At 55.2% G+C, this 24,443-nt stretch overlaps 1 protein-coding gene across 2 annotated transcripts in view; it reads right to left on the bottom strand.

Moving 5' to 3' along the window:
- Nucleotides 1–498: 498 nt before the first annotated feature.
- Nucleotides 499–24,443, bottom strand: part of UNC5B (unc-5 netrin receptor B) — a 91,372-nt gene continuing 67,427 nt past the window's right edge. Inside the window, exons 3-17 of one of the 2 annotated variants that reach the window (XM_027530412.1) lie at nucleotides 17,700–17,843; nucleotides 17,159–17,262; nucleotides 15,707–15,887; nucleotides 14,827–14,994; nucleotides 13,952–14,116; nucleotides 13,704–13,736; nucleotides 11,661–11,855; nucleotides 10,932–11,321; nucleotides 10,220–10,307; nucleotides 9,215–9,383; nucleotides 8,854–9,087; nucleotides 6,847–6,996; nucleotides 5,964–6,128; nucleotides 4,701–4,882; nucleotides 499–4,204 (exon numbers count right to left, since the gene is read on the bottom strand). In XM_027530412.1, the coding sequence (XP_027386213.1) occupies nucleotides 4,039–4,204; nucleotides 4,701–4,882; nucleotides 5,964–6,128; nucleotides 6,847–6,996; nucleotides 8,854–9,087; nucleotides 9,215–9,383; nucleotides 10,220–10,307; nucleotides 10,932–11,321; nucleotides 11,661–11,855; nucleotides 13,704–13,736; nucleotides 13,952–14,116; nucleotides 14,827–14,994; nucleotides 15,707–15,887; nucleotides 17,159–17,262; nucleotides 17,700–17,843 (2,534 nt within the window). In that variant the 3' untranslated portion in view covers nucleotides 499–4,038. The remainder of the gene's footprint in view (nucleotides 4,205–4,700; nucleotides 4,883–5,963; nucleotides 6,129–6,846; nucleotides 6,997–8,853; nucleotides 9,088–9,214; nucleotides 9,384–10,219; nucleotides 10,308–10,931; nucleotides 11,322–11,660; nucleotides 11,856–13,703; nucleotides 13,737–13,951; nucleotides 14,117–14,826; nucleotides 14,995–15,706; nucleotides 15,888–17,158; nucleotides 17,263–17,699; nucleotides 17,844–24,443) is intronic. The other variant, XM_027530413.1, reaches the window with a different exon arrangement.

The raw sequence follows: 24,443 nt of genomic DNA, 5'->3' as shown, positions 1-24,443 counted from the left end.
AGCCATGGGTCCAAAGTCACATAAGCCCAGCCTGCCCATCATTCCCTTTCTGCTGGCAGGATTTTGTCTCAGGTGAGTGCTCTCAACTGACCTCGGCCCAGTTGGAAAACACGCGTCTGAATGCCTCACAGGCAGACAAGGACACTGAGGGCTTCACCTCTGTTATTCCTCCCACTCATCACCTAGCCCACGACAGGCTCACAAGACTGACCCTGAGCACATCCCACAAATGCTTACACACTGAGAGCACTGGCTGGGGAGCAGGGGCTGCGATCAGAGTCAGCATGGCCTCCAGCTTGCTGCGTGACCACGGGGAAGCTCTCAGTCCTCTCTGGGCCGCTTTTCCCTTGTATAAAATTAGGCAGTTGCACTTGATCATTTCCAGGAGCTCAGAGAGCTCTGGCAATGACCCCTTGACCCCAAACTCATGGAATTTTGAGAAAAGCAGGAAGATCATTCCCAACTGCTGACAGAAAGGCAGTCAAAAAGACAGCAGACTACAACCTGAATTTTTTATTAGACTAGGAAATATAATTTATTTCATAAAAATTAATTTTGTTACAATAGGAATGCTAAATGTTATTTACAGGTTGTAGTACAGAATAAACAGAGGTGGGACTGGGGCCAGCCCGGCAGCCCTCGGGCATATAACCATGTCCACTGCCCAGGCGGGTGGTACAGCCCTTGGCCCGCAGGAGAGCTGCTCCCTGCACCCAGGCTCCTGGTCACCTCTCCCCAGAGGGCCTGTTACGGGAACTGGCTCAGCTGCCTGGTTGCTGGGGGAAGGAGACCAGAGGGCCCTGGAGCATCCAGGAGAGGGGAGGGCCCCTCTGGAGCCCAGAACCCTGCGAGAGAAGGCAGAGGAGAGGCACGTAGAAGAGACACCGACTGACCCTGTGTACTCAGAGGGCAACCTCCAGGCGGCCCAGTGGACTCGAGTAGGGCACACACGCACACACGGGTGGGGGCACGTTCCCGGAGAGGCACGCTGATGTGCCCACAGATAGAAGCACATGCATACACGCACAGATGTGCCAGCACACCCCAGAGACAAGAGACGTCAACACAGCACGTAGGCCCTGCAGCGGCACTTAATCTGTGGCTCTCAAGGTACTCGGGCTGCGTGGGGCTGCCTCTCAGGCCTGAATAAGCCGAGAGACCTCCATGCCACCCCGAGGCGGGCAGTCTGCAGACACAGTCACAGTAGCCCAAGCAGATTGATGGTGCCAGCAAATCCTTTCCAGGCTTTTCTTACAAAGCTGGACAGTTTGAGCCCTCCCAGGAGGCTTTAGCCAATTGGTTCTGTGCTCCAGGCCCTGGTACACAATTTCTGGAAATCAGGTCAGAAATGGCACCTGGGTGGCTGGCCTGGCCTCATCCAACAAGAGCTCTGGTCCTGGGGCTAAGGAAGCAGGTTTCTCAGGGTAGGGCAGGGAGGAGGGGCAGGGAGAGAGGAGAGGAAGGGAGGAGAGGAGGGAAGGGAGGGAGGAGGGGCAGGGAGGAGGTACAGGCAAGAGAGGAGGGAAGGGAGGGAAGAGGGGCAGGGAGGAGAGGAGGGAAGGGAGGGAGGAGGGGCAGGGAGGAGGGCCATGGCAGACCACAGTCAACTTCAACCCACCAGGATTCACCTCAGAAGCCTAGAATGATGTATCAGAGACCAAAGGGCCTCAGACAGCAGTTGTGGAGCCTTCTGGGTCTAAAAAGGAAAAGAGGCCTTGAGAAGGCAGTCAGATGCCTTAAGTCACAGAGAGGCCTCATAGCAAAGCTGGAGCTTGAATGCTGGTCCTTGGACTCCAGACTGCCCTCATGTGACCACACAGGCCCACACAGCTCAGACTAGGAGTGGGCAGGGAGACTGAGCCCGAGGTGGACAGCCCCTTCGGCAGGGAAGGCTCGCTGCTTTTGTTGAGGCAACGTCCACACAGGCACTGGGATAAAAGTAAAAGGCTGTGGTCTCAGCCTCAGGGGCTTGAGCCTGATGCAGGCCTGGCCCCTTGAGCAGCCTTGATAAAAAGGAACCTCTCTCAAACCCAGCAGGCCCTCGATGGCCGGCCGGCAGCCTGATCCCCAGGGCGCTGGGGGGTGGTAAAAATCTCACTGTCCCCACATGCCCCCGAGTACATGGCTGGGATGCCAGGCTTAGGACACTGGCTGGGACTACAGCCCCCTAACCTGCTTTTCTCCCAGGAGATCAGACTTTCAAAGGCCAGGATATGCCCAGGCTGGTGCCAGCAGCTGCTCCTGGACCTGCTGGGGCAAGCCCTGGGGTGAGTGCCCAGAGCTGGCACTTGCTTTGGCCTGGGTGCCAAGGAGGAGAGGCCTTTGATGTGGCCTCTGTGCCAGCTCAAGAGTCTGGTTCCACCTATCACCAGACGGCTGGAAAGGGACCTTGATGGCCCCTCGGAACCTCCTGGAACAGGCAGGCTGGAGAGGGGGTGCCACACCCCCCCCACCCCGCTGGTCAAAGCTTCTTTCAGACTCTCCCAGACAGCAGAAGGTGTGAGAAGAGGGTTGCAGGGAAGTGCCTGGGGAGATCAGAGCTGGGAAAATGGCCCTCCACCCCTCCTCCTCCACTCCGGGCAGGTGTGCAAAGTACAGCCAGACCAGCCGCCTCCCTGCCTCCCACGCCACCCACAGGGCTGGCTGCTCACATGTTCCTCAAAGCCACACCAACCCCAGGAGCTCAGGCTTCTGAAGCAGGAGAGCCTGTCCTATCCTCCCCTTCTGTTTTACAGAAGGGGAAATGGAAGGGAATCTGCTAGGGAAGGGCAGATCCTGGATTCCTGGGCATTAAGAGAAGGCCCACCTGCTCCAGCCCACCTGGTCTAGAGGCTGGGGTGTCCCAGCTGGCCCCGCCTTGGGGTAGGGGAAGAGAGGTGTCCACAGGGGATTCTCATCCCTGACTCCTTTCTCTGTGAGGACCCTCTCTGGGCCATGCCCCCTCTCCAGGAGCCCCCAGATCATAGTACTCCCTGGCTGGGCTGGCCCACCCACATTTTCCATCCCAGGTCCTTTTAATCTGGATTCCTGGGAACCTGGAGGAGCCATGGGGGCACCTGCCTGGGGCTGTGAGAGGGAGGCAGGACCCCACCCCACACCAGACCTCAGGCCTCCTTGGCTTTACTGATTCAGCATCTGTTTAAGATTTCAGAAACACGGGACCACGGCTCAGACCTCATCTGACCCTGTAGAAGTACGGAAGCTGAGGGCTTGTTAGAATTTAGTCTAAGATGGAATCATTAGCAGCAAAGGGTTTCCTATTCAGTCTCTCTCTCCCTGATTCTCTCTCTCTCTTACACACATACACACGCACAGGCTGCTGGCCAGAATCAGAAGCACGCCCACACCCACACTCAAGAAAAGCGTTTTCTATTTTTGTGTGTTATTTTTTCATTTTCTTTTTTTTCTTAAAAAGAACTTATCCAAATATCTGGATAATAAATCATTTGCGTTTCCTAAGAAACTGGGTTTTCTTTTCCCTTGTGGTTTTGGTGTTTTTCTTTTTTTTTTTTTTTTGAGCCTTACTAGTGGTTGGAAGCTTTCTTTCTTTCCTTTTCCTTTTCACGTATGGACAGGAGAAAGCAGTTTCTCTGAATTGTACTTGACTCTTCAAAGAGGAAAACGGTGTGAATGGAGATGGAGGAGGGAGAATCAATGACTGAGGAAGAGAATAAAGAACACAACTAAAACAGATGCCCCGAGACTTCCCGGGGCTGAGGCTGGGAGGGCCACCTCCTTGCTCCCCTAGCTGCCTCCAGAGGGCCTGGCCCCTCCCGCTTCCTGCACAGAGGTCTGAGGTCAGGAGAGACAGCATGGGGTGGAGAAGGACCGCTGAGTCCTCCCAACAACGAAGTCCATGGATCTCCTAAGGCTGGTTGTGGTCTGCAGGTGGGGCAAGGAGCGGGGGAGGAGGAGGAGAGGCGACTCTGGCTGTGAGCTCGGGGGCAGAGGAGGCCCAATGGCCCCCCAGGAGGCTTCCCCGGGCCTGCCTGTGCCCGCCTCCTGCTGGTCCCTCCCAGCCCGCAGGTGCAGGTCAGCTCAGCACTCCCCGTCGGTGGCCATGGCCACCAGCATCTCGCTCTTGCCCATCTCCTCCAAGGCACTCGCCAGGCTGTTGAGGTCCCCGTCGTCCTGCTGCAGAGCTTCCCAAAGGTCCAGGATCACACCCGTGGGGCTTGCTTTGGTGGCAAAGTAGTTCAGGTACCTGACGGAGGGAAGGAGAAGAACCCTGGGCTCCCCAGACGCTCAGCCCCTCCCAGGGCCGGTGGGTTGAGGGGCTCCTGGGAGGACCTCCCCAGAGCACCGGGACTGTGGGCTCTGGACCCCGATAATCCTGGGTCTGAGTCCCAGCCCCTCTGCTTGCAGGCTGTATGGCCCCAGGCCATACACTGCTCCTCTTTGAGCCCCAGTGAGGATGATTATTGCCATTATATTTATCCAGCATTTTAAGCTCTCCAGAAGAGTTCTGACACCAGGATGGATTCTGTCACCCAGCAAGCATTTCCAGAACACCTGATGTCCTGGGCACAAGGCTGCTGCTGCTGATCACACCTGGCTGGTATCCTGGCTCCACCTGTTCTCACGGGCTGGCATCTGAGCATGATGCTCTTCAAGGAACTACTATCAGGCTGCCTGCCCCGTGGGGACACCGGGAGGGGGGCGGCTGTGGTCCCAGCCTGGTAGACCATCCCCACACTCACCGGTCCATGGACAGCTTCTGTGCCAATAGCCGCCAGTCATTGCCACGTGAGTTGGGGGCATCTAGGCTGTTGCATATCTTCTGGCGGATGGACAGGGGTATCTTGAAGGCGTAGGGTCCCAGTTGGGTGGTGACCACACTGCTGGGGGCAGAGCAGAGGGCGTCTAGGGAGCCAGCAGGCGTCTGGAAGGACAGGGAGCAAGGGTGAGATGGGCAGAGGGCTCCCTGTGTGCGATGCCACTGGGCATCTGTCCCTCCAGCCTCCCTGCCCAGGGACTGTGAGCTCGGGTAGACTCTGGCATCTCTCTGTGCTCTGGGTGGGTTCCAGCTGCTCAAAGGCCCCTGGAAGGTGAGCTCTCCAGGACCGCGGTGGCACACCCTTCCCCAGCCTCAGGGCACATGTTAATGCATGGCCCCAGCCAATTCTCATGCTGTCTCGTGATTACAAAGCCACGAGGGCCTCAGCCACAGTCTCACCCACGTGGACCCACTTTTACACAAGCAAAAATGAAGTCTAGAAAGGGGAAGTGACTATCCATGGTCACGTGGTGAGTCAGTGACAGGGCTGGGTCTAGACTGCATCCAGCACCCTCTCCACTGCACTGCAGGGAGGCCCGGCACTGTCCCCCGGGTGCCTCGGGTTTTATAAACCTCAGTCTGGGTTATAGTGCTGGAGAACTGCAATCTGGGTTATCATGGAGATACAAGAGCCACGATCCCTGCCCGCCATTAAATCTTTTTTCTCATCTCCCAGGTGGGGATCCTCGTATCTGTCTCCCTGGTGGTTGTGAAGATCTGGTGAGATTTGGTACAGGTCAGGCCCAGGCTTGCACTCAGTAAGTCACAGCTGTTGGCCAAGAGTGAGCACATTCCAGCTCAGACATGGGAGGTGAGGGGTTTCCCAGGTGGTGCCAGTGGTAAAGAACCCACCTGCCAATGCAGGAGACATAAGAGATGCGGGTTCAATCCCTGGGCTGGGAAGATCCCCTGGAGGAGGGCATGACAACCCACTCCAGTATTCTTGCCTGGAGAATCCCATAGACCGAGGAGCCTGGCAGGCTACAGTCCATGGGGTCACAAAGAGTCAGACACGACTGAAGCGACTGAGCACGCACGTTGGCCAAAAATGAGCACGTCCCAGCTCAGACATGGGAGGTGAGGGCACAGTTCTGTGGGAGGTGGCCCTTCCCCCAGATGAGGGGGAGCCTCGGGTCTGCGCCCTGCAGCGCCCAGCCCCACGGGGTGTCCGAGCTCTGGCCCTCACCTCTGCCAGCGTGGTATGCAGCTGGAATATCTGGCCCTCCCCCTCCACCTGCCGCACGCAGATCTTGCAGGTGAGCTCCGTGGAGGCCAGGCTGTGCCTCTCCAGCGTGAAGGTGCAGTGCAGGGCCTTCTGGCTGCCACTCCAAATGTGACAGAAGGGGATCTCCTGGGGGAGGCAGCCAGGGTTAAGGAGGTGAGGCCAGCTGGCCCTGCCCTCAGGGAATGGAGGCGTGGGCAGGGAAGGGGGCCAGCTCAGGGAAGGCTAGGACCTTCCCATCCAGGTAGGCAGAGAAGAGGAGCTGGGCAAGGGCCCTCCAACTGAGAAAGGGAGCATACAGGCAAGAAGGCACGAGTCTGAGTATATGACTCTGTGTGTGTGTGTGTGTGTGTGTGTGTGTGTGTGTGTGTGTGTGTGTGTGTGTGTGTGTGAAGGCACGAGTCTGAGTATATGACTGTGTGTGTGTGTGTGTGTGTGTGTGTGAAGGCACGAGTCTGAGTATATGACTGTGTGTGTGTGTGTGTGTGTGTGTGTGTGTGTGTGTACTTATGTGTGTATGACTCTGTGGGACTGGGAAGCCTTGTGGATTCAATAGTTTCACACAGATGGGCATGGGCAGAGGGATGTGACCATCAGAGATTAGTCTGGACAATCTGGCAGGCATGAATGCTCTTAGAGATGGTACGACCTCTTTAAAGATAATGTATACAGATAGTGTGTGTGGGAGTGTATGACCGGGGTACCAGGGGAGAAAGAGAGAGACACAAGGGTGGGTGTGGGGACCAAGGCTGCGGACAGAGAGGGAAGGTGGGGAGATGGGATAGGTCATCTCTGGGCAGCCCCCGCCCCAGCCCCACCCCTCCCCCTCCTTTGGCCCAGCCCTCACCTGGTACTTGGCCAGCAGCTTGCTCCTCCAGTGGGCATGGGGGATGTCGTGGAGGGAGAGGCGCAGGTTATGGTAACTGTCCTTAAACAGCAAGGGTTTTGGCTCCTCCACTAGGTAGCCACCCAGGGTCCGTTCCAGCTCGAGTACCTCCTGTGGGCCAGGGAGCAATGAGAAAGGGGAGCCCATCACATTGGGCCAACAGGCTCTTTCTCGCTGCAGGTTTGAGACTTGGGGACACATGCGGACAGAGGGAACCAGGCTGTAACATTGAGAGCAGGGTCCATCTGAGGCACAGGACTGGACATTTGGTAAGTGCTCAAAGAAAACTTACTGAGTGGGTGGATGTATGGGTGGATAGACAGAAAAATGGATTAATAAATGGACAGATAGTGGGACAAGTGGATGGATGAATGGATTTATAGGTGACCAAATAGACACATGGATGGCTCAATAGACGGACTGACAAATGGATGGGTGGATAGATACAGACAGACAAAATGATGTTTAGATGAAAACACAAATGGATGGGTGTGTAAACAGAAGGTCAGATGGAAGAAAAGATAAATGGATGGGTGAGTGATGGCTGGATGACTGCATGGATGGACAGAGACTGAATAAACAAAGAATGACATCAAACCAACATGGGCCACTTCCCCCTTGATCTCCATCCTATTCTCTGACCATAACTGGATGTTAGCCAGTGCCCTAGTACCAAGAGATCCAGGCCCTCTAACCCATTATGGGCCTCCTGGAATTTCAGGTCAGCCTGGTCTCAGGAGGACACTCTCTCCCACGAGGCCTTTGCACCTGTGTTGCATCAGTCCGCAACTTGGAGTCTGAGACAAGTCACATGAGACCGGGAAGCTAAGGAGCTGGAAGAGCCCACAGACCAGGGGTGGAAGAAAGCCACAGGAAGGGAGGAGGCTTCACAGAGCCGGGAGACGGAAAGATGGAAAAGGAAGAGGGGTTGAAACAGGGCCAAGCGTCTGTGCTCTCCCACTGTTTGTCAGGATGAGACAGAAGTCCTGGGAGCCGGCGGGAGCGTGAGCAGAGAATGGACAGGGTCTTAGAGGCTCAGGAAACAGGGAGGTACCAACACCTGCTGTTATCAGGTTGCAGGTGCTAAAATCCTTCTCTCTCTACCTGCCCTGAACCCCTCCTCATCTGCCATGGCCCCCCCTCACTCAGGGGCACTATCCACAGTTCTGCACACACTAGGAGCTTGGTTGTCAGTCCTGACCCTTCCTTACTTCCCCTTACTCTTTCCATTGGTCACTGCTTCTGTCCATTCTACTAAAAACTAAACAGAGTTTAGCCCCCTTGCCTGCCTGTTGTCCGGGGTCCAGCTCAAGGTCTGGCTGCAGCCTCCCAGTCGTTTGTCTATCCATCCCCACAGCGTAGCTTTCAAGAGAGCCCCTGTGAATAGGTGTCCACCAGGTCTCTGCCCCCACCCACTGGCTGGCTTCCAAATTCCTTGGCATGACCCCAAGGCTGTCGGGAGGCCGAGCCCTGCCATCTCTCGAGCCCCGCCTCTCACACCCCAGCACGCTTTGGCACACAGACCACCACACTTGCCTCTGCATAAACGTCTCCGTCTCCCGGAATGCCCTTCTCCCTTCTCTGCCTGGAGCTCCCACCTGTCCTTGGGAGCTTAGGGCTAAGGTCAGCTCTGAGAAGGCCCCAACGACCAAGCCCCGCCAGCCCGCATCCCCAGGCTGATGCTCCCGCAGCCCTGCATCAGTGATCCTCAGGTCTGGCTCCACCTCTAGCCCACAGCTTGGTGAGGGCAGAACTGTGCCCGACTCATCTCTGTATCGCCAGGCTCTGATGCCATTTCAATGTTTGAGGAATGAAGGAATGACTGGATGAGGCTGAGGGTGGTGGAGGGTGCCTGGCAGGTGCCATGATCCCGGGGAGGGAGTACTGGAAGGTACCATGCATGGGCTGGCTGTGGGCGAGGCACCCGCAGTGTGTGGGCCTGTGCTGGCGTCCATGGTCTGGCCTTACCTTCAGTGCTACAGGCGTGTCCTCTAGGCAGTAGACTCTGAGGCTGTACTCCAGCGAGGTGCAGAGGGCCGGGGCAAAGATGGCCAGCTGGAGCCGCTTGACTGCCGAGCGGGAGTAAGACTCACCCGTGAACACGTAGGTGCCCAGCTGGTCCAGCAGGATGTGGCAGGACCTGGCCTCCAGCTGGCAGTAGCAAGGGGTATTCAGGGTCTCCTCATCCAGGGTCACCACTTCCTGTAGGGTCACGGAGAGGGGGCGGTGAAGTGGCGGGTCAGCCAAGGCCCTGGAGGGGGTCCATCCAGGTTGGGCCAGGATGAAAGGGGCTTTCAGATCCCAAGGTCCCCCAGCCTTGCCTCCTCACCTCCCAGTGGCCCTGGTGGGCCTGGGTCTTGAGCTGGAAAATCCAGTTGCCGGCACTGACTTCTGCGCAGTGGGGCACCGTGAGGATGACGGGGCGGCATAGCAGGAGGCCCGTGGGCCCGCAGGTCACTGCGGGGCTCAATACTGTCTGGGTCCCTTCTGAAAGCGGGCTGGGGCAAGGTGGAGGGGAGAGGGAGGCAGTGAGGAAGTGGGGCTGGGCTCCCCCCGCCCTGGCTGCTGGGGTGAGAGAAGGCAGTTCTGTACCCCTGGGGCTCCCAGAGTTAAGGAAAAATGGCACAGGCCTTGAAATCGTTTCTATATTTTTGCTATTACATCACAACATTCTCGTAGCCAAATCTTTGCTCCCATTTTCAAAGGTTCTGCACTCTGCAGATGCTGTGCATAGGTACTGCTAAAAAGCCCTCTGGAAAACTGGTACCCATCCACACTCCCACCAACGCGCCATGGGAAGGCTGTGTTCCCACACTCTTGCCAGCATGAAGGTACTATGGCATTTGAAAATATCTTTGCAAATTCATGAGCAGGGAAACTTCCGGTGCCTCATAGCTCTTTCTTTTACTATTTCTTTGATTTCAAATTAAGTCAAACATTTTCTCATAACCTACTGGCCACTGTGTGACTGCGTGCATGGATCTGTATGTATGACAGTGTGTGTGTGAATCACTCGTTCATATCCTTTGCCCATTTTTGTACTGAGATATTCAGTTTTTCTTACTGGTCTCCCAAACCTCTTCATATAGTTAGGATATTAGCTCTCTGTCATATTGTAGCCAGCTGGTCATCTGGCTTTCAGCTTTATGAATTGTTGAGCTGGTTTTGCATGACTTAAATGGGAACAAATATCGAGCAATGTCTTCCTTGGAGAACTGTCTCTGGTCTTGGCACTGGGCTTAGAAGGGGATATACTTGAGCCCAAGGTGGGCAAGCAGCAGGGAGACAGGCCAAGCAGGGGGCAGCCAGGCTGGGGCTGGGTCTGTCTACTCACAGGGTGTTTTCTGCCTTGTTGATGAGGAGGTACATCTCGTAGAACTTGCCCTGGGGGATGGCTCCATTGGGCACCAGCAGGCTGACCCCTAGCGGGAGAGAGAGGTCAGTAGGGAGGGGCTAGGAGTCCAGGAGCTTAGCACAGGGGATGGGGGGTTGGCCTCCCGCTTGGAATAGGGAAAAAAAGACATCTTCTGAGATCCTGGTGGTCACCAGCAGGGCATGGGGAGAGCGGTTGGGTGCCAGGAAAGGCCAGATCACTGGCCACGGCAGGGCTGTCCAGAGGGACCGCACAGGGGAGGCATTGCAATGGGATATAGAGATAGGCCAAAGTCCTGGAGGCTGAAAGGGTGGTTCCAGCCCCAGCCTAGCTCAGGGTATGACACGGGGAAACTCATCTGCTGGCTGTGCAACCTGAGCTGGGCGGCCCTGTCTTTTCAACAGCACCCTTTGGTTTCTTGACTACATGGCAGTATTCTTTCCCACTTACTCGAGAGTGAAATTGAGGTTTAGAGAGTTCCCCTCCCCTAGCGAGGCAGAGGCAGGCCTGGACCCCAGGTCTTCATTTTATCATCACTTTATCCCTTTGGGCCTCACTTCCCATGTCTGTGAAATGGGACCAGGAAGTCCTATTTTCAGCTGGGTGAGTGTTGGACTACCTAGAGGGGAACATGCCGAGGCCAGGCTGACAGGCAAGCAGAGCAGGGACCCACCTGTGCCGGGGATGCTGAGCCTCCCGCCCAGGCAGCCAAAGGTGCCGCTGACACTGCTCCCCGGGTCACGGGGCAGGCCCAGGAGCTGCTGGGAGCCGAGGCTGGCACTGCGCAGGTGCAGGAAGTGGGTGTCCCGGGCAAAGTCACCAGGGTACGTGCCGGGAGGCAGGACTCCCAGCAGGTCAGCCCCGTCTGCCAGGCCTGGCCCAGAGCCAGTGGTGCCGGAGCTGTAGACCTTGATCTTGAGGTTGGGCAGTGGGTCCAGCAGTGGCGAGTTGGTCATGGGGATCTTGTCGGCTGAGTCCTGCAGGGCGTACTTTGGCCCGCGGTAGATGCTGGCGCTGGCAGTGAGGTCAGGAGGCACGGATGGGTGCAGGAGCTGTGGGTTGTCTGCAGGGCGGGGCTGCAGTCAGACTCAGCCTGCGGTGCCTCCCTGGCCCCATCCCACCCTCTGCTACTGTTGGGGGCCCTTCTTTTACAAAATCCCACCCAAATTCCAGCTCTGAAAGGTTCCACTGCCAACTAAGGCAGGAAGCTTAGGGACTTGCCACCTGAGTTATTTCTTCTCTTTCCTGCATCGCTCTCATCCATACTTGTCCAATGTTCCTTATTAAAAAAAACTCTAGAGAAACCTCAGGAGGGAATCAGGCACCTCTGCTCTGGTCTGGCTGCCAAGCCCCCTGGGGACCCTGCCCGCACCCACCACCCCAGGTGTCCCCAGGTCCTTACTGGGCCTTGCAGTCTTGAAGTTGACTGGGTGGAAGCCGCCGGTGAGGGCGGCGGATGAGTCGGTGATGTCGGTGTCAAAGTCCCGGCAGTTGCGGCGGTACACCACCACCGCCACCACTATGAGGACGGCCACCACCACGAAGATGGACACCACGAGGCCCGCATACAGCGCCATGTCCCCCGAGGTCTCCAGGACTGTGGGGACAGGAGGGCTGAGTGAGGGGCAGGGGGCAGAGACCCAGGCCTTGGGGGAGCCAGAGACTCCCTTGGTCCCCGGGGAGAGGCAGGGCCTGGGATAGACTGGCGCTGTCCTGGGTTTAAATCTTAGCTCTGCCAGACAGGCTGGCGACCTCAGGCAAGCCTTGAACCTCTCTGAGCATCAGTCTCTATAAGTTTACCGATCTAAATGCCCCTGTCCCCATGCTCTGCTTCCTTCCCAGTGTAGTAAGGAGAGGCACAGGCACTCTTGAGGTGGACACTTCCAAGAGTGAAGTCACTGCTCTCTGCTCAGGAGGTGACAGGGCCTGTGGCTCAAAATCAGGAGGCCACAGAGTGTCCTGTCCAAGGTGGGAGTAAACCCAGGGCCTCACTTGCAGCCTGCAGCAATCTCCGTAGGACCCAAGGTCCTGGTTCCCAGAAATCTCTGCAAGTAGCCACTCTGAGCTCATTTCCATTCTGGGCTGAGGGCGGGAGGGGGAGGGAAAGCAGGAGGAGGAGAATGAGATGCATGGTAATGGATGGAGAGGAGGGAAGGGAAGGGAGAGCTAGAAGGGAAGGAAGGGGCTCAGGGAGGCAACCCCAGGTTACACTCCCCACCCCAGACAGGCTGCTAGGCTGGAGGACACCCCGCCCTGGACAGTGGGCAGGGCAGGCTGCTGCACAGCTCGAATCAGCTCCACACGGCCAGGCAGAGAGGTGTTCTGTCCAGCAGAACTTTCTAGGAAGATGGTGAATCTCATGTCTATGCTGTTTTCCATGACAGCTGCCAGCCACGTGCGGTTATTAAACAACTAAAATGTGGCTGGCTGGGCTGAGGAAAAGTTTTTGGACATATTTATTTTCAGCTAAGATAAATAGAATTTTCAAGCCACACACGTCTAGCGGCTACTATGCTGGACAGCGCAGTAGAGCCAAGACGGCTGCCCCCACCCCACCCCATTTCCTCTGGGAGCTCGGGGAAGGCCCTGTCTACTCTCCCCCAACCCCCAGGGGCCCTCAGAGAGGGAGGCCAGCTTTCCTGCCTGAACTGGCGGGAGGCCTGAGCTTCAGCAAGGTCAGGCAGGGCCCTCAGCCCTGAGGTTTGGCTGATTCCATCACCTGCTAGACCTCCATCTCTCCTCATTCTTGGGCTCCCATCTCTCTGGGGACTCTGCCTCATCACGTCATCACTATCATGGGGGGTGGTCACTTGCCTGGTGATTTACAATATCTAATCAGTCACCAGTCTGCCCCCGCTGTGAGCTGCATTCAGGGCCTCACTACTGATTTTATAATTCTGGAATTATTTGGAAATTGTGGCTTAATTACCACAGGCCAATCTGCCCAAGCTGCAGCACAGCCCCGGGGGGCTGACGCAGGGCAGCGGGTGTCCCAGGGACCCAGGAGGTGTCCGTTGGCTGCTGGGGGGAACAGTGAGAGGCACTGGGAGGGGTAGGTGTGGGCTTGCCTGCGGGCCCCACCCCGCAGAGGAAAACCGAGGGGTGGGGCTAGGAGCAGAAGCTCTAGCCAAATATTTAGGTTCCAATCCTAACTGGATCCTTGGGTAAGTCCCTTCTCTCTGAGACTCAGTTTCTTCTCCTAAATGGGAAGGCCAAGACAGTCCCTGGGGGCCCTTCTTTCAGCTTAGGGTCTGCCTGTCTGACGGTGATGGAGACCATGCCACATGCAGGGTTGGGTGCCGGGAACCCCACAGAGCTTGTAGGGGGGCACCTTCAACTCTCCCTGCCCCTTGCCCTGCCCTGCACTCCACCCCTTGAAAAAACCGGTCAAGGAAAACCAGGGGTCCCCCCAGAGGAAAGAGGACAGCCATGAAATGGGACTTACGGTGGCTTTTGGGGTCACTTAGAGTTTTCTTATCTGTCGAGGGAAATAAAGGGAAAGAAAGACAATGACACAGATGACGGAGAGGGTGGTAGAGAGGGTGCTGGGGAGATGCGTGGATGAGATGAGAGCCTGGCGGGCGGGCAGGGCCCCAAGGGACTGCTTCACTGCAGGCCAGGCGGTGGGGGCTGGGCGGGGGGCTTCTCTGGCTCCAGAGCCACCACCCTGGGCCCCGCCCTCTGAAGACTCACTTTGTACGCACAGCCCATCAGTGCAGTTCTTGGAGTCGAGCAGGGTCCCGCTGCAGTCCCGGCCTCCGTTCTGGGGTGGGGGTGCCATGCACTCGCGGCTGCGCCAGTGCGCACACTCGGTGCTACAGGCTGACCACTTGCTCCACTCCGTCCACCCGCCGTCGACTGTGGGGACACAGCGTGTGGTCCATGGGGACGTGGGCACGCACGGGCGCCTGCACACACGATTACATGTGCACAACACAGCAGAGCATGCACACACAGAGTACAGCAGGGGAAGAGGAGTCCAAGACATACACAGGCCGTCCGGAGAAATCACACTACGGGCCAGATGAGAGTCAGGGAGCTCAGGTGGGCAACGGTAGCTCCAGACACACACATAAGATCACCGGCGCAGACTTGCACAGGGTTCAGCAGAGGCACAAACCCAGGTGAAAAACACCACACATTCACATAAACACGCCACCAGAGAGAGAGAGCACAGACCCACTGATGGGGATACAGAGCGAGACACAAGGAAAAGAGGACTGCAGCAAGATGGCGGTCAGCGGCCAGGTGTGCCGAGCAGTCAAGGGCAGGAGCACAGGCACTCTGACGCCGGGTGCCTCTGGGACCCTGGCCTGGGGGCTGACACGGAGAACCCCCAGCCCAGAGGGCAGGGAGCCTACCCCCAAGAGCCTCTGCCTCCGTCTCTCCCACAGCACAGGGCGGAACAAGAGGTCAGAGGTCACAGCACCTGGTCCAGCAGGGTCAGCCAGCCGTGGGTCCCAGGACAAGCCCAGAAGGGGAGAAGTCAGTGGTCCTGACTCTGTGACCCCACAGCACAGAAGGCAGGGCTGGGCGCGAGTGCGGTGCCACCTGGCTTGTGGCCTTACCTGGGCACACGGTGGTGCAGGCAGTCTTCTGGAAGGCCTGGCCCTCGCAGAAGGCACCTCCGTTGAGCGGGGCAGGGTTGGTGCAGGTCCGCGTGCGCTTCTGCCAGCCGCGGCCACAGCGGTTAGAGCAGGGCGACCACTCTGCCCAGCTGGACCAGCCACCATTCACTGCGAGGGTAGTAGGTGTCACCCAGCTGGCCTGGCTCTTCACCCTGTGGGGCCCCCAGGCCCCATCCCACAGCCCTGAGGAGGCCCCTCTGCTGGGGACTGGCCCTCTGGAATTGGACCCCCTCTGCCATCAAGGCTGGGGACTCAGACACCGGAGGGCAGACCTGGGTTGCATTCAGCACCAGATGGCAACCAATGACTCCCTGCCTTTCTGTACAATGGCAAGTAGAGGTCCAGAGAGGGCTGGCACCCTGGGTCTCCCCGTGAGGAATAGGGGGAGGTCTATAACTGGAGCTACAACACTCATCTCAGCCATGGCTCCGCCCTCCCACCCACGGGGACAGCAAGGAATTGCTGAGCGGCCCAAGCAGCAGTCCCGAACTCTGCTAGAATAATACGCTTGGGGATGGGGATCCCAAGTGGGCCCTGCCTCAGCCCCGACTCCCAAAGAACTGGGTCTTCTTCAGGGACAAGCAAAGGGCTTGAGAAGGGGCGAGTGCTCCTGGCTGGGGGCCCAGGAGTGCCTGGCCTCACCACTAAATTTGCTGTGTGACCTTGGAGAAGCTACCTCTCCTCTCTTGGGCCTCCTCCTCCCCACCTGTTCACCAGGTGCTGGCTTTTGGGTAGAACAGGGTCAGGTGGGCTATACCGCCCCAGGTCCCCGCCCACCTCCACCACGTGTCCCCTCCCCACCGCCCACTCTGGGCCACACCGTAGACAATGACGGTGGCCGTGGTGCTGCGGCGCTTTGCCACGATGTTCTTGGCCACGCAGGTGTAGTTGGCCGTGTCCGACAGGCGGGCCTGGCGGATGATGAGGTTGTGGTCGATGGTGAGCAGGAAGTTGGTGTCCTGGGTGGGGTCGATGACGTCCTCATTCTTGAGCCATTCCACCTGCAGGGGAGGGGTTGGGGATGTGAGGGCCCAGTGCGTGATCCCTGCACCCCAGAGTGTGGGCCCTCTGCAGGGGGTTGGTGGGGAAGGCCGAGCTAAACAGGACAGTTCTGTCCCTGTCCAAGCTTGGTGGTGACCCAGGATGCAGGGCCTCTACAGGCCAGGCACTGTGCTGGGCACTGCAGAACACAGTGGTTAAGATGACCACCCACCAGCTGGCAGCCTTGGGAAGGGACTTCCACTCAGCCCCAGTTTCATCAACTATAAGTTGATATTCAGTAGCACTATCCAAAGGGCTACTGTGAGGATGAAATGAATCCGTATGTAGAAAGTGTGGAGCACATGCCTGGCTCACAGTAAGTACTAAATAAATGCGTGTCTTCATCATTAACTCTGTAAACCGACTCCCTTAGTCAGGGTAAGAGATCTGGCAGGTGATTAAAAACAGGGTCCCCATTTTAGCAGCTCTGGGTGTGCAAATCCCAGCTCCGCCACTCACTAGCTGGGTGACCCTGGTTGACCGCTTCCCTTGGCCCAGTGCTGTGCTCCCAGCCATAAGATGGGATGACGTGGTTGCCATGAGGACTATTCTGCCAGGTGCTGGGCACATGTGGGAGCCCCACGAGGCTACCTGTCATGAAGGGAGTCTGAGCTCATTTCCAGATGGAGGCCTGGGCTGGGGGCAGTGACTAGAGCCAAGATTCTGATGTCTGATTCTGAGCTGGAAGTCCAGGGGACCATCTTCCCCAACCCTGTGCTACTAAGGTCCCTGGCGGCAAAGCTGAGATGTTTCCCCATGCCCTGCTCTGACTCCAGGACCACCAGTACGGCCAGTGGGAGAGAGGAAGCAGGTCTGGGATACAAGCAGGGCAGTGAGGGGACAGGAGGGCATCACCCAGGGACGCACATGTGGTACCAGAAGGTGTGATGAGCTCAGACACACGCATTGTGAGACTCTTTGGTCTCCATAAAGCTGGGTTCTTGGGTTCTGGGAGACGGTGTGTGCAGCCACTTCCCTTGCAGGAGACCGAGCCTGGGGTCAGCCCAAGGAGTCCTGGGGGTTCCTTCCCCAGTTCTGCCCCATCCATGAGGTTAGATGATGCCTGGGGAGGGCCCAGCTGGGATCTGGGATGTGCCGAGTTCTAAAGAGATGGCAGTTCTTTCCTCTGTAAAATGGGAGGGCTCTGGGAGGCTGAGTTACCGTGGCTGGTGGTAAATACCACACCTGGGTGGCCTCTGCCATGCCCAGTATTCCCCATGTCCTCACTCACCTCAGCCACAGGCACCCCCTCTGGTGGGCGGCACTGCAGGAGAACTTCATGGTCCAGGGGCACTTCCTTGCCCAGAGGCTCCTGATCAAAGTTCTTGCGCAGGTCTGGGAGAAGGGAAAGGGTTCCAAGGCACCGTCAGGCCAGGGCCAGGAGGAGGCCAGTCAGGCAGAGCTGGATCCTGAAGTGTTCCCTTCTAGCCACGAGGTGGCAGTGCACACCAAGGAAATTTTACCAGGACTCCTGGCCTTTACCAGGGGAATCTCTTCTCCAAGACAGGGGCCTTACCAGGTGGACTGAGGGGAACAAAGTTCCCTCCCTAGCTCTGGGATCCTATGCACATGATGACTAGGGCAGCTGATGGGTTTGTTATATAAATAAGTAGGTAAAAAGGGGCCATTAGAAATTCTGGCACCAAAGGTGGCACAGGCTCTGGGTCTTGGAGCCTTGCCCTCATGTCTGTGTGTAGAACTCTCCCTCCAGGATCCATGGGGAAAGGGGAAAGGGCCCAAGGGAATGGGGTTGGGGCGTCCGGGCAGCGTACATGCGATGCGGACGTAGGCCCGGCGACTCTTGGTGGTGCCTGCAGAGCTCCAGGCTACACACTGGCACCAGTAATCCTCCAGCCCGAACAGCTCCTCTACCTGCTGCCGCGACACCTCGATCTGCACCTCTCGCACCTGCAGGCCTGGGAGGAGGAGAGAGATGCCGTTGGTGGGGGGGGCAGGAGACACAGGATATGGGACCATGATATCCTGTGTCCTTTTCACCCCTCCCCACCCTCCAGTCCTGGGGGCTCCTCTCCCACTGCCTCCCGTTTCCCTTTTTCTCATCTCTTCTGCTTCGAGCCTGGCCCAAGCCACCACCACAGCTCACCTGGAAACAATAATGGCTAACCCAAGCCCTCTGCCCTCATTCAATTCACTTGCCACCCTGCAGACAATGTGTGCTCTTTGAAAGGTCCAAGTGGCATCCATCCCCCTGCTATGTCCCTGTCATCCTGGTGTAAAGACCCCGACCCTCCACGTGGCCTCCAGGCCCTGTAAGATCTATCCACTGCAGCCTCACTGGGCGTCTCTGAGGGCCTCATGCTCCCCCAGCCTCTCTAGTCACAGGGCCTTTGCACATGCAGTCCTTTGCCTGGGACTCTTCTTCTGTCCTTTCTGCGTCCAGTGAACTCCCAGTGACCATCCGCTTTGCGCTAGGTCTCGCTTCGGAGGGCAGCCCCTCAATGCTGGCCCACCCCCACCAGCTCTCAGAGAGCCACTCAGCACTCCCATAGGTGCACTGGACACTGGTCTGCAGAGTTATCACTCCCCACCCAGCCCGATTCCCTCATGGCACTACCATGGTCTGAAACTGCATTATTTATTGCCATGTTCATGTAGGAACTGTATCTCCTGCAGGAGAATGAGGTGGGGCTTTGCCCTGTTCACTGCTGTGGCCCAGGGTCTGAGACAGTCAGCGAGCTCAACCAATACGAGGTAAGCGTGTGATCTCTGGCCATTGCTCAGGAGACTGTAGGGCTGAAGCTAAGAGGAGGCCCCTTTTCCTGGGAACCCTCCAACCTCTCAATGGCTCCTTGTTGGGGCCCGAGGGGTTCCCTGGATAACTGGGTGCACTAGCACACACAAAAGGAATCATCTACTCTTTTGCCTTCACTCCCTCAATGACAAAAAGCTCTATGTTCAAGTAAGGGATGAAGCCTCCTGGATGAGGGTGTCCATCTGAAGCTCCTCCCAAAGCCTGTGAAAGAACTGAGACTGCCTCCTCCAGGAAGCCCTCCCTGACTGCCCTGTCTCTCCTCCTTGACATCTGGTATCTCAGTTCATCCTCTCCTGGTTGCACGTGGGTTCTGATAAGCCCCTCGAGGGCAGGAATGTTGAGTGTACACCTCGTGGTACCATGGCATGCTGGTTAGGTGGAGGACTGGACAGGTTCTTGACAGGTTTGAATCCTAGCCCCACCCTCACTCCCCATCTGTGTGACCTTAGTTAAGTTATGGATACTTAGCCTCTCCGAACCTTGGTTCCCTCATCAGAGTAAAACACTCAAGGTAAATTCTAAATGAGTCATGGCAATTACAGCACCCAGACCAGGCTGGACACACATCTACTCTGGCAGCTCATATGGATCTCATTCAATTCTAGGGAGAAATTGAAACGCAGAGATGGTAGGTGGCAGGCCCAAAGTCCCACAGCAAGTTGCCAGCAAAGCTGAGATCAGCTACTAGGCATCTTGCCCCAGTTAGAGCTCTGCCTGGTAATAAATGATACCTCTCTGGACCTCTCCCGGTGAAATCATTGCCTTAACTCTCCTGCATCCTAAGCGAGGGGGGCCCTTACACTGGGAGTTGAGGCAGTAAGGAATCCCCTCCTGATGGCAGGGGATCTAAGTTGGGGGTGGGGGCTGGGAGTTTGCTGGCAGGGAGCACCAGGAGGGAAGAGGCTTCTTGCAGAAAGTTTTGTGGGGGGTGGTGGTGGGGTGCGGTGCCTGGCCCACAAGCAGCAGGGGCTGCCTGGAGTGCTTGCTCCCGAGAGATGCTGCACGGTCTGGGGTAGGACAGTGGGCTCTGCCCTTTACTTGCCAGGCTGTGAGCCTGGAGGAATGGCCTCTCTCAAGGGGGCCATCCATCCAGAAGGTTTCGGGAGCACCACCTTGGCAGTGGTCACCAGCAGGCAGACAGGAGGCTAAGGGCCTTCAGTCTTTCCGGACTTGGGCCCAGATGAGGTGTCCCCCAGCACAACAGGCAGTGCCTGACCAGGACACCCAGGGTTGGGCTGCCTGCCTCGATCTGGAGTGAGCTAATGGGTGGGCTTGCCCTGCCTCTGTCGGCCCCCTCTGTCATCCTCTGTGTTTCCAGGGCTTCAGAGAGGGCCAGGGAGGGCCAGGGGTGGGAGCAGGAGGAACCAGCTGCAGTGCTGCCAAGGGTGTGGCCTGCTGGACCATTGTCCATTCTTTGTAGCTAACGGGGACAACGGTGCCTTGATTTCTAGGATGGGAAGGGCTTGTGTGCCTGGCAGCCGGGGACTAAGAGCCACCCTGTTACCAGCAGTCACAGGGTCTGAGAGGGGCCCCAGCAGGATATGCTGTCTCCTTGCTCTTCAGGGCCAGAGGGGGTCGGGGGACAGAGGAGTAACAACAAGTTTCCAGAGGAAAGAGGCCAACAAAAACCCAGAAGGAAGATGCATTTATTAAGCACCCACTGAGCCCCTGCAGCGTGCTCAATGCTGTGCAGGCACCACCTTGCTCCAGCCTCACTAGGACCTTCTGTTAATATCCCAGTTTATCAGGAGAGGAACTGAGGCACAGAGAGGTTGAATGACTTCCTCACGGTCACACAGCCAGAGCATGGAGGCAGCTGGGACACAGGTTAAAAATTCTTCTTTTAACTTTAAGATTTTGGGTGAGAATGGGATTCCAAATCTAACTTTTTAAATTCTTGAGATTCTTTAAAAAATTTTGGTAAAATATACATAACCTACAACTTACCATTTTAACCAATTTTTAGGATATAGTGTTGAGTGGCATGAAGTACATTCTGGGGTATGATTTTAAGCCTGAATGGTTCTGAAATGTCAGCTTTTCATAGAAAAATAGAAGTTGAAAAAGGAGAGAGAATGAAAGAGTATGTCAGGGGAGAGACACAAGAATGAAAAAAGAGAGAGACACAAAAAAGAGAGAGGCATAAAGAAAAAAGACAATGTGTAAAATATAGAACTAATGAGAATCTGTAGTACAGCTCAGGGAGCTCTACTCAGTGCTCTGTGGTGACCTAAATGGGAAGGAAATCCAAAAAAGAGGGGATATATGTATACATATAACTGATTCACTTTGCTATACAGTAGAAACTAACACATTATAAAGCAACTATACTCCAATAAAAGTTAATTAAAGAAGAAAAGGCAGACACAAAAGGAGACAGGGATGAGAAGGGAGAGGCAGAAGAGACAGAAGGAAGGAGGGAAGGGATGAATAAGGAGGAGAAAGAAAAGGTCAGGGAAGAGAGGTTAAAAATGAAATCAAAGACAAGGCAGGATCTGGGGTGAAGGAACCACCTGGAGGCTGGGGTTGGCTGGGATTGCACAAAGCCGGCTGCCCACAGGTGACCAGAGTGGACGGCCCCCCTTGCTGGCCTGAGTCTGGGAAAGGCTTTCCACCCCCAAGGGTCCTGTACTGTAAACAGAGGCTGTACTCGTGAGATGAGAGGAGCCCGGGGCGCTGCCTCCTGCCTGGAGTTGGGGGTTGCCCGGGGAACCGCACACACCTCACTCTTCCTCCTCGTTTCCCATGCTTCTGTCACCCTCCCTTCCTGCAGGACTCGGGTGAGTCCTAGCACCACCTCTATGGTTCTTTACTTAGTATTATTAACCTGTTTTTTTGTTTGTTTGTTTATTGAAGGATAATTGCTTTACAGAATTTTGTTCTTTTCTGTTGAACCTCAGCATGAATCAGCCATAGGTATACATATACCCCCTCTTTTTTGAAGCTCCCTCCCATCTCCCGCCCCATCCCACCCCTCTAGGTTGATACACAGCCCCCATTTGAGTTTGCTGAGTCATACAGCAAGTTCCCGTGGCCATCTATTTTCCATATGGTAATGCAAGTTTCCATGTTACTCTTTCCATACATCTCACCCTCTCCTCCCCTCTCCACATGACCATAAGTCTATTCTCTACGTCTGCTTCTCCATTGCTGCCCTGTAAATAAGTTCTTCAGTACCATTTTTCTAGATTCCGTTTATATGCATTAGAATACGATATTTATCTTTCTCTTTCTGACTCACTTCACTCTGTATAACAGATTCTAGGTTCATCCACCTCATCAGAACTGACTCAACTGTGTTCCTTTGTATGACTGAGCAATATTCCACCGTGTGTATGTACCACAACTTCTTTATCCACTTATCTGTTGATGAACATCTAGGTTGCTACCATGTTCTGGCTATTGTAACTAGTGCTTCAGTGAACAATGGGATACATGTGTCTTTTTCAATTTTGGTTTCCTCAGGTACATGCCTAGGAGTGGGATTGCTGGGTCATATGGTGGTTTTATTCCTAGTTTTTTAAGGAGTCTCTATACTGTCTTCCATAGTGGCTGTATCGATCTACATTCCCACCAACAGTGCAGGAGCGTTCCCTTTTCTCCAGCATGTATTGTTTGTAGACTTTTTGATGATGGCCATTCTGACCAGTGTGAGGTGATAGCTCATTGTAGTTTTGATTTGCATTTCTCTAATAATGAGGGATGTTGAGCATCTTTTCATGTGTTTGTTAGCCATCTGTATGTCTTCTTTGGAGAAATGTCTGTTTAGGTCTTTTTCCCACTTTTTGATTGGGTTGTTTTGAATGGGCCATATACAATTGCCCCATTGTATATTCTTGCCTCCTTTGTCGAAAATAAGGTACCCATAGGTGCATGGGTTCATTTCTGGGCTTTCTATCTTGTTCCATTGGTCTCTATTTCTGTTTTTGTGCCAGGACCATACTGTCTTGATGACTGTAGTTTTGCCTATTTCCTCATTGAGTTGTACGAGCTGCTTGTATATTTTGGAAATTAATCCTTTGTCAGTAGCTTCATTTGCTCTTATTTTCTCCCATTCGGAGGGTTGTCTTTTCACCTTGCTTACAGTTTCCTTTGCTGTGCAAAAGCTTTTAATCAGGTCCCACTTGTTTACTTTTGTTTTTATTTCCCTTACCCTAGGAGGTGGGTCATAGACGATCTTGCTTTATGTCATCGAGTGTTCTGTCTATGTTTTCCTCTAAGAGTTTTATAGTTTCTGGTCTTCCATTTAGGTCTTTAGTCCATTTTGAGTTTATCTTTGTGTGTGGTGTTTGGAAGTGTTCTAACTTCATTCTTTTACATGTAGCTGTCCAGATTTCCCAGCACCATTTATTGAAGAGGCTGTCTTTGTCCCATTGTATATTCTTGCCTCCTTTGTCGAAAATAAGGTACCCATAGGAGCATGGGTTCATTTCTGGGCTTTCTATCTTGTTCCATTGGTCTCTACTCCTGTTTTTTTGCCAGTACCATGCTGTCTTGATGACTGTAGTTTTGCCTATTTCCTCTTCATTTATTTGGATTCTCTGTTTCTAGTTTGTTCCTTCATTTGTGTAGTATTTCTCTGCCTTTTCATTATTTTTTTTAACTTATTGTGTTTGAGGTCTCCTTTTCCCAGGCTTCAAGGTTGAATTCTTTCTTCCTTTTGGCTTCTGCCCTCCTAAGGTTGGTCCGGTGGTTTGTGTGAGCTTAGGGTGAGATTTGTGCTGAGTGTTTGTTTGTTTTTCCTCTGATGGGCAGGGCTGAGTGAGGTGGTGATCCTGTCTGCTGATGATTGGGTTTGTATTTTTGTTTTGTTTGTGGTTTAGCACCCTGGCATCCTGCACAGGGAGCTACTGGTGGTTGGGTGATGCCTGGTCTTGTATTCAAGTGGTTTCCACTGTGTGAGTTCTCATTATCTGATACTCCCTAGGGTTAGTTCTCCGGAGAAGGCAATGGCACCCCACTCCAGTACTCTCGCCTGGAGAATCCCATGGACGGAGGAGCCTGGTGGGCTGCAGTCCATGGGGTCGATAAGAGTCGGGCACGACTGAGCAACTTCACTTTCACTTTTCATGCATTGGAGAAGGAAATGGCAACCCACTCCAATGTTCTTGCCTGGAGAATCCCAGGGACGGGGAAGCCTGGTGGGCTGCCGTCTATGGGGTCGCACAGAGTCAGACACGACTGAAGCGATTTAGCAGTAGCAGTAGTCTAGGGTCTTGGAGTCAGTGCTCCCACTCTAAAGGCTCAGGGCTTGATCTCCTTAATTTTCCCTTCTCCTCCTCTTTCACTTCCTGCTACCCTTTTACCTAAGGACACCTGCACCACTGCACTTGCCAGGCCTCTCTGCGCCTAACCTGTTTTTTTTTTTTTAAAAAAAACCCTAAACCAATTAATTTCTATGAATGAAGTACTGCATCATTATCATGAAAAGAAAACACTATCACTTCTCACAGACCCAGAGGACCTGGTCGAGAATTTTGGTTGGGGCTGGGGGCAGGGCTGTGAGATAGGACCAGCTCCTCTCTCTCGACAGGGAGCAGAGCAGGTGCCGGGGAGAGGGGGGAAGAACCTGTGCTGGACTGGACCTGCCCTCTGATGCAAGCAGAGGATGGAAAGAAACTGGGAAAGGGAACAAGCACGCAGAAAGCGATGTGGTGCTGTTTCACCCGGTCACCCAAAGTCAGACGGGGCAAGAGGCCAAGTCTTGGGAAGACACTGATCCAGGGTGAACCCGAGGGGAAAC

The sequence above is a fragment of the Bos indicus x Bos taurus genome, chromosome 28 (genome assembly GCF_003369695.1).
Source record: "Bos indicus x Bos taurus breed Angus x Brahman F1 hybrid chromosome 28, Bos_hybrid_MaternalHap_v2.0, whole genome shotgun sequence".
In the NCBI taxonomy this organism is placed as follows: domain Eukaryota; kingdom Metazoa; phylum Chordata; class Mammalia; order Artiodactyla; family Bovidae; genus Bos; species Bos indicus x Bos taurus.
The sequence above is the reverse complement of the archived record's forward strand: the minus strand, read 5'-3'. Positions and strand labels throughout refer to the sequence as shown.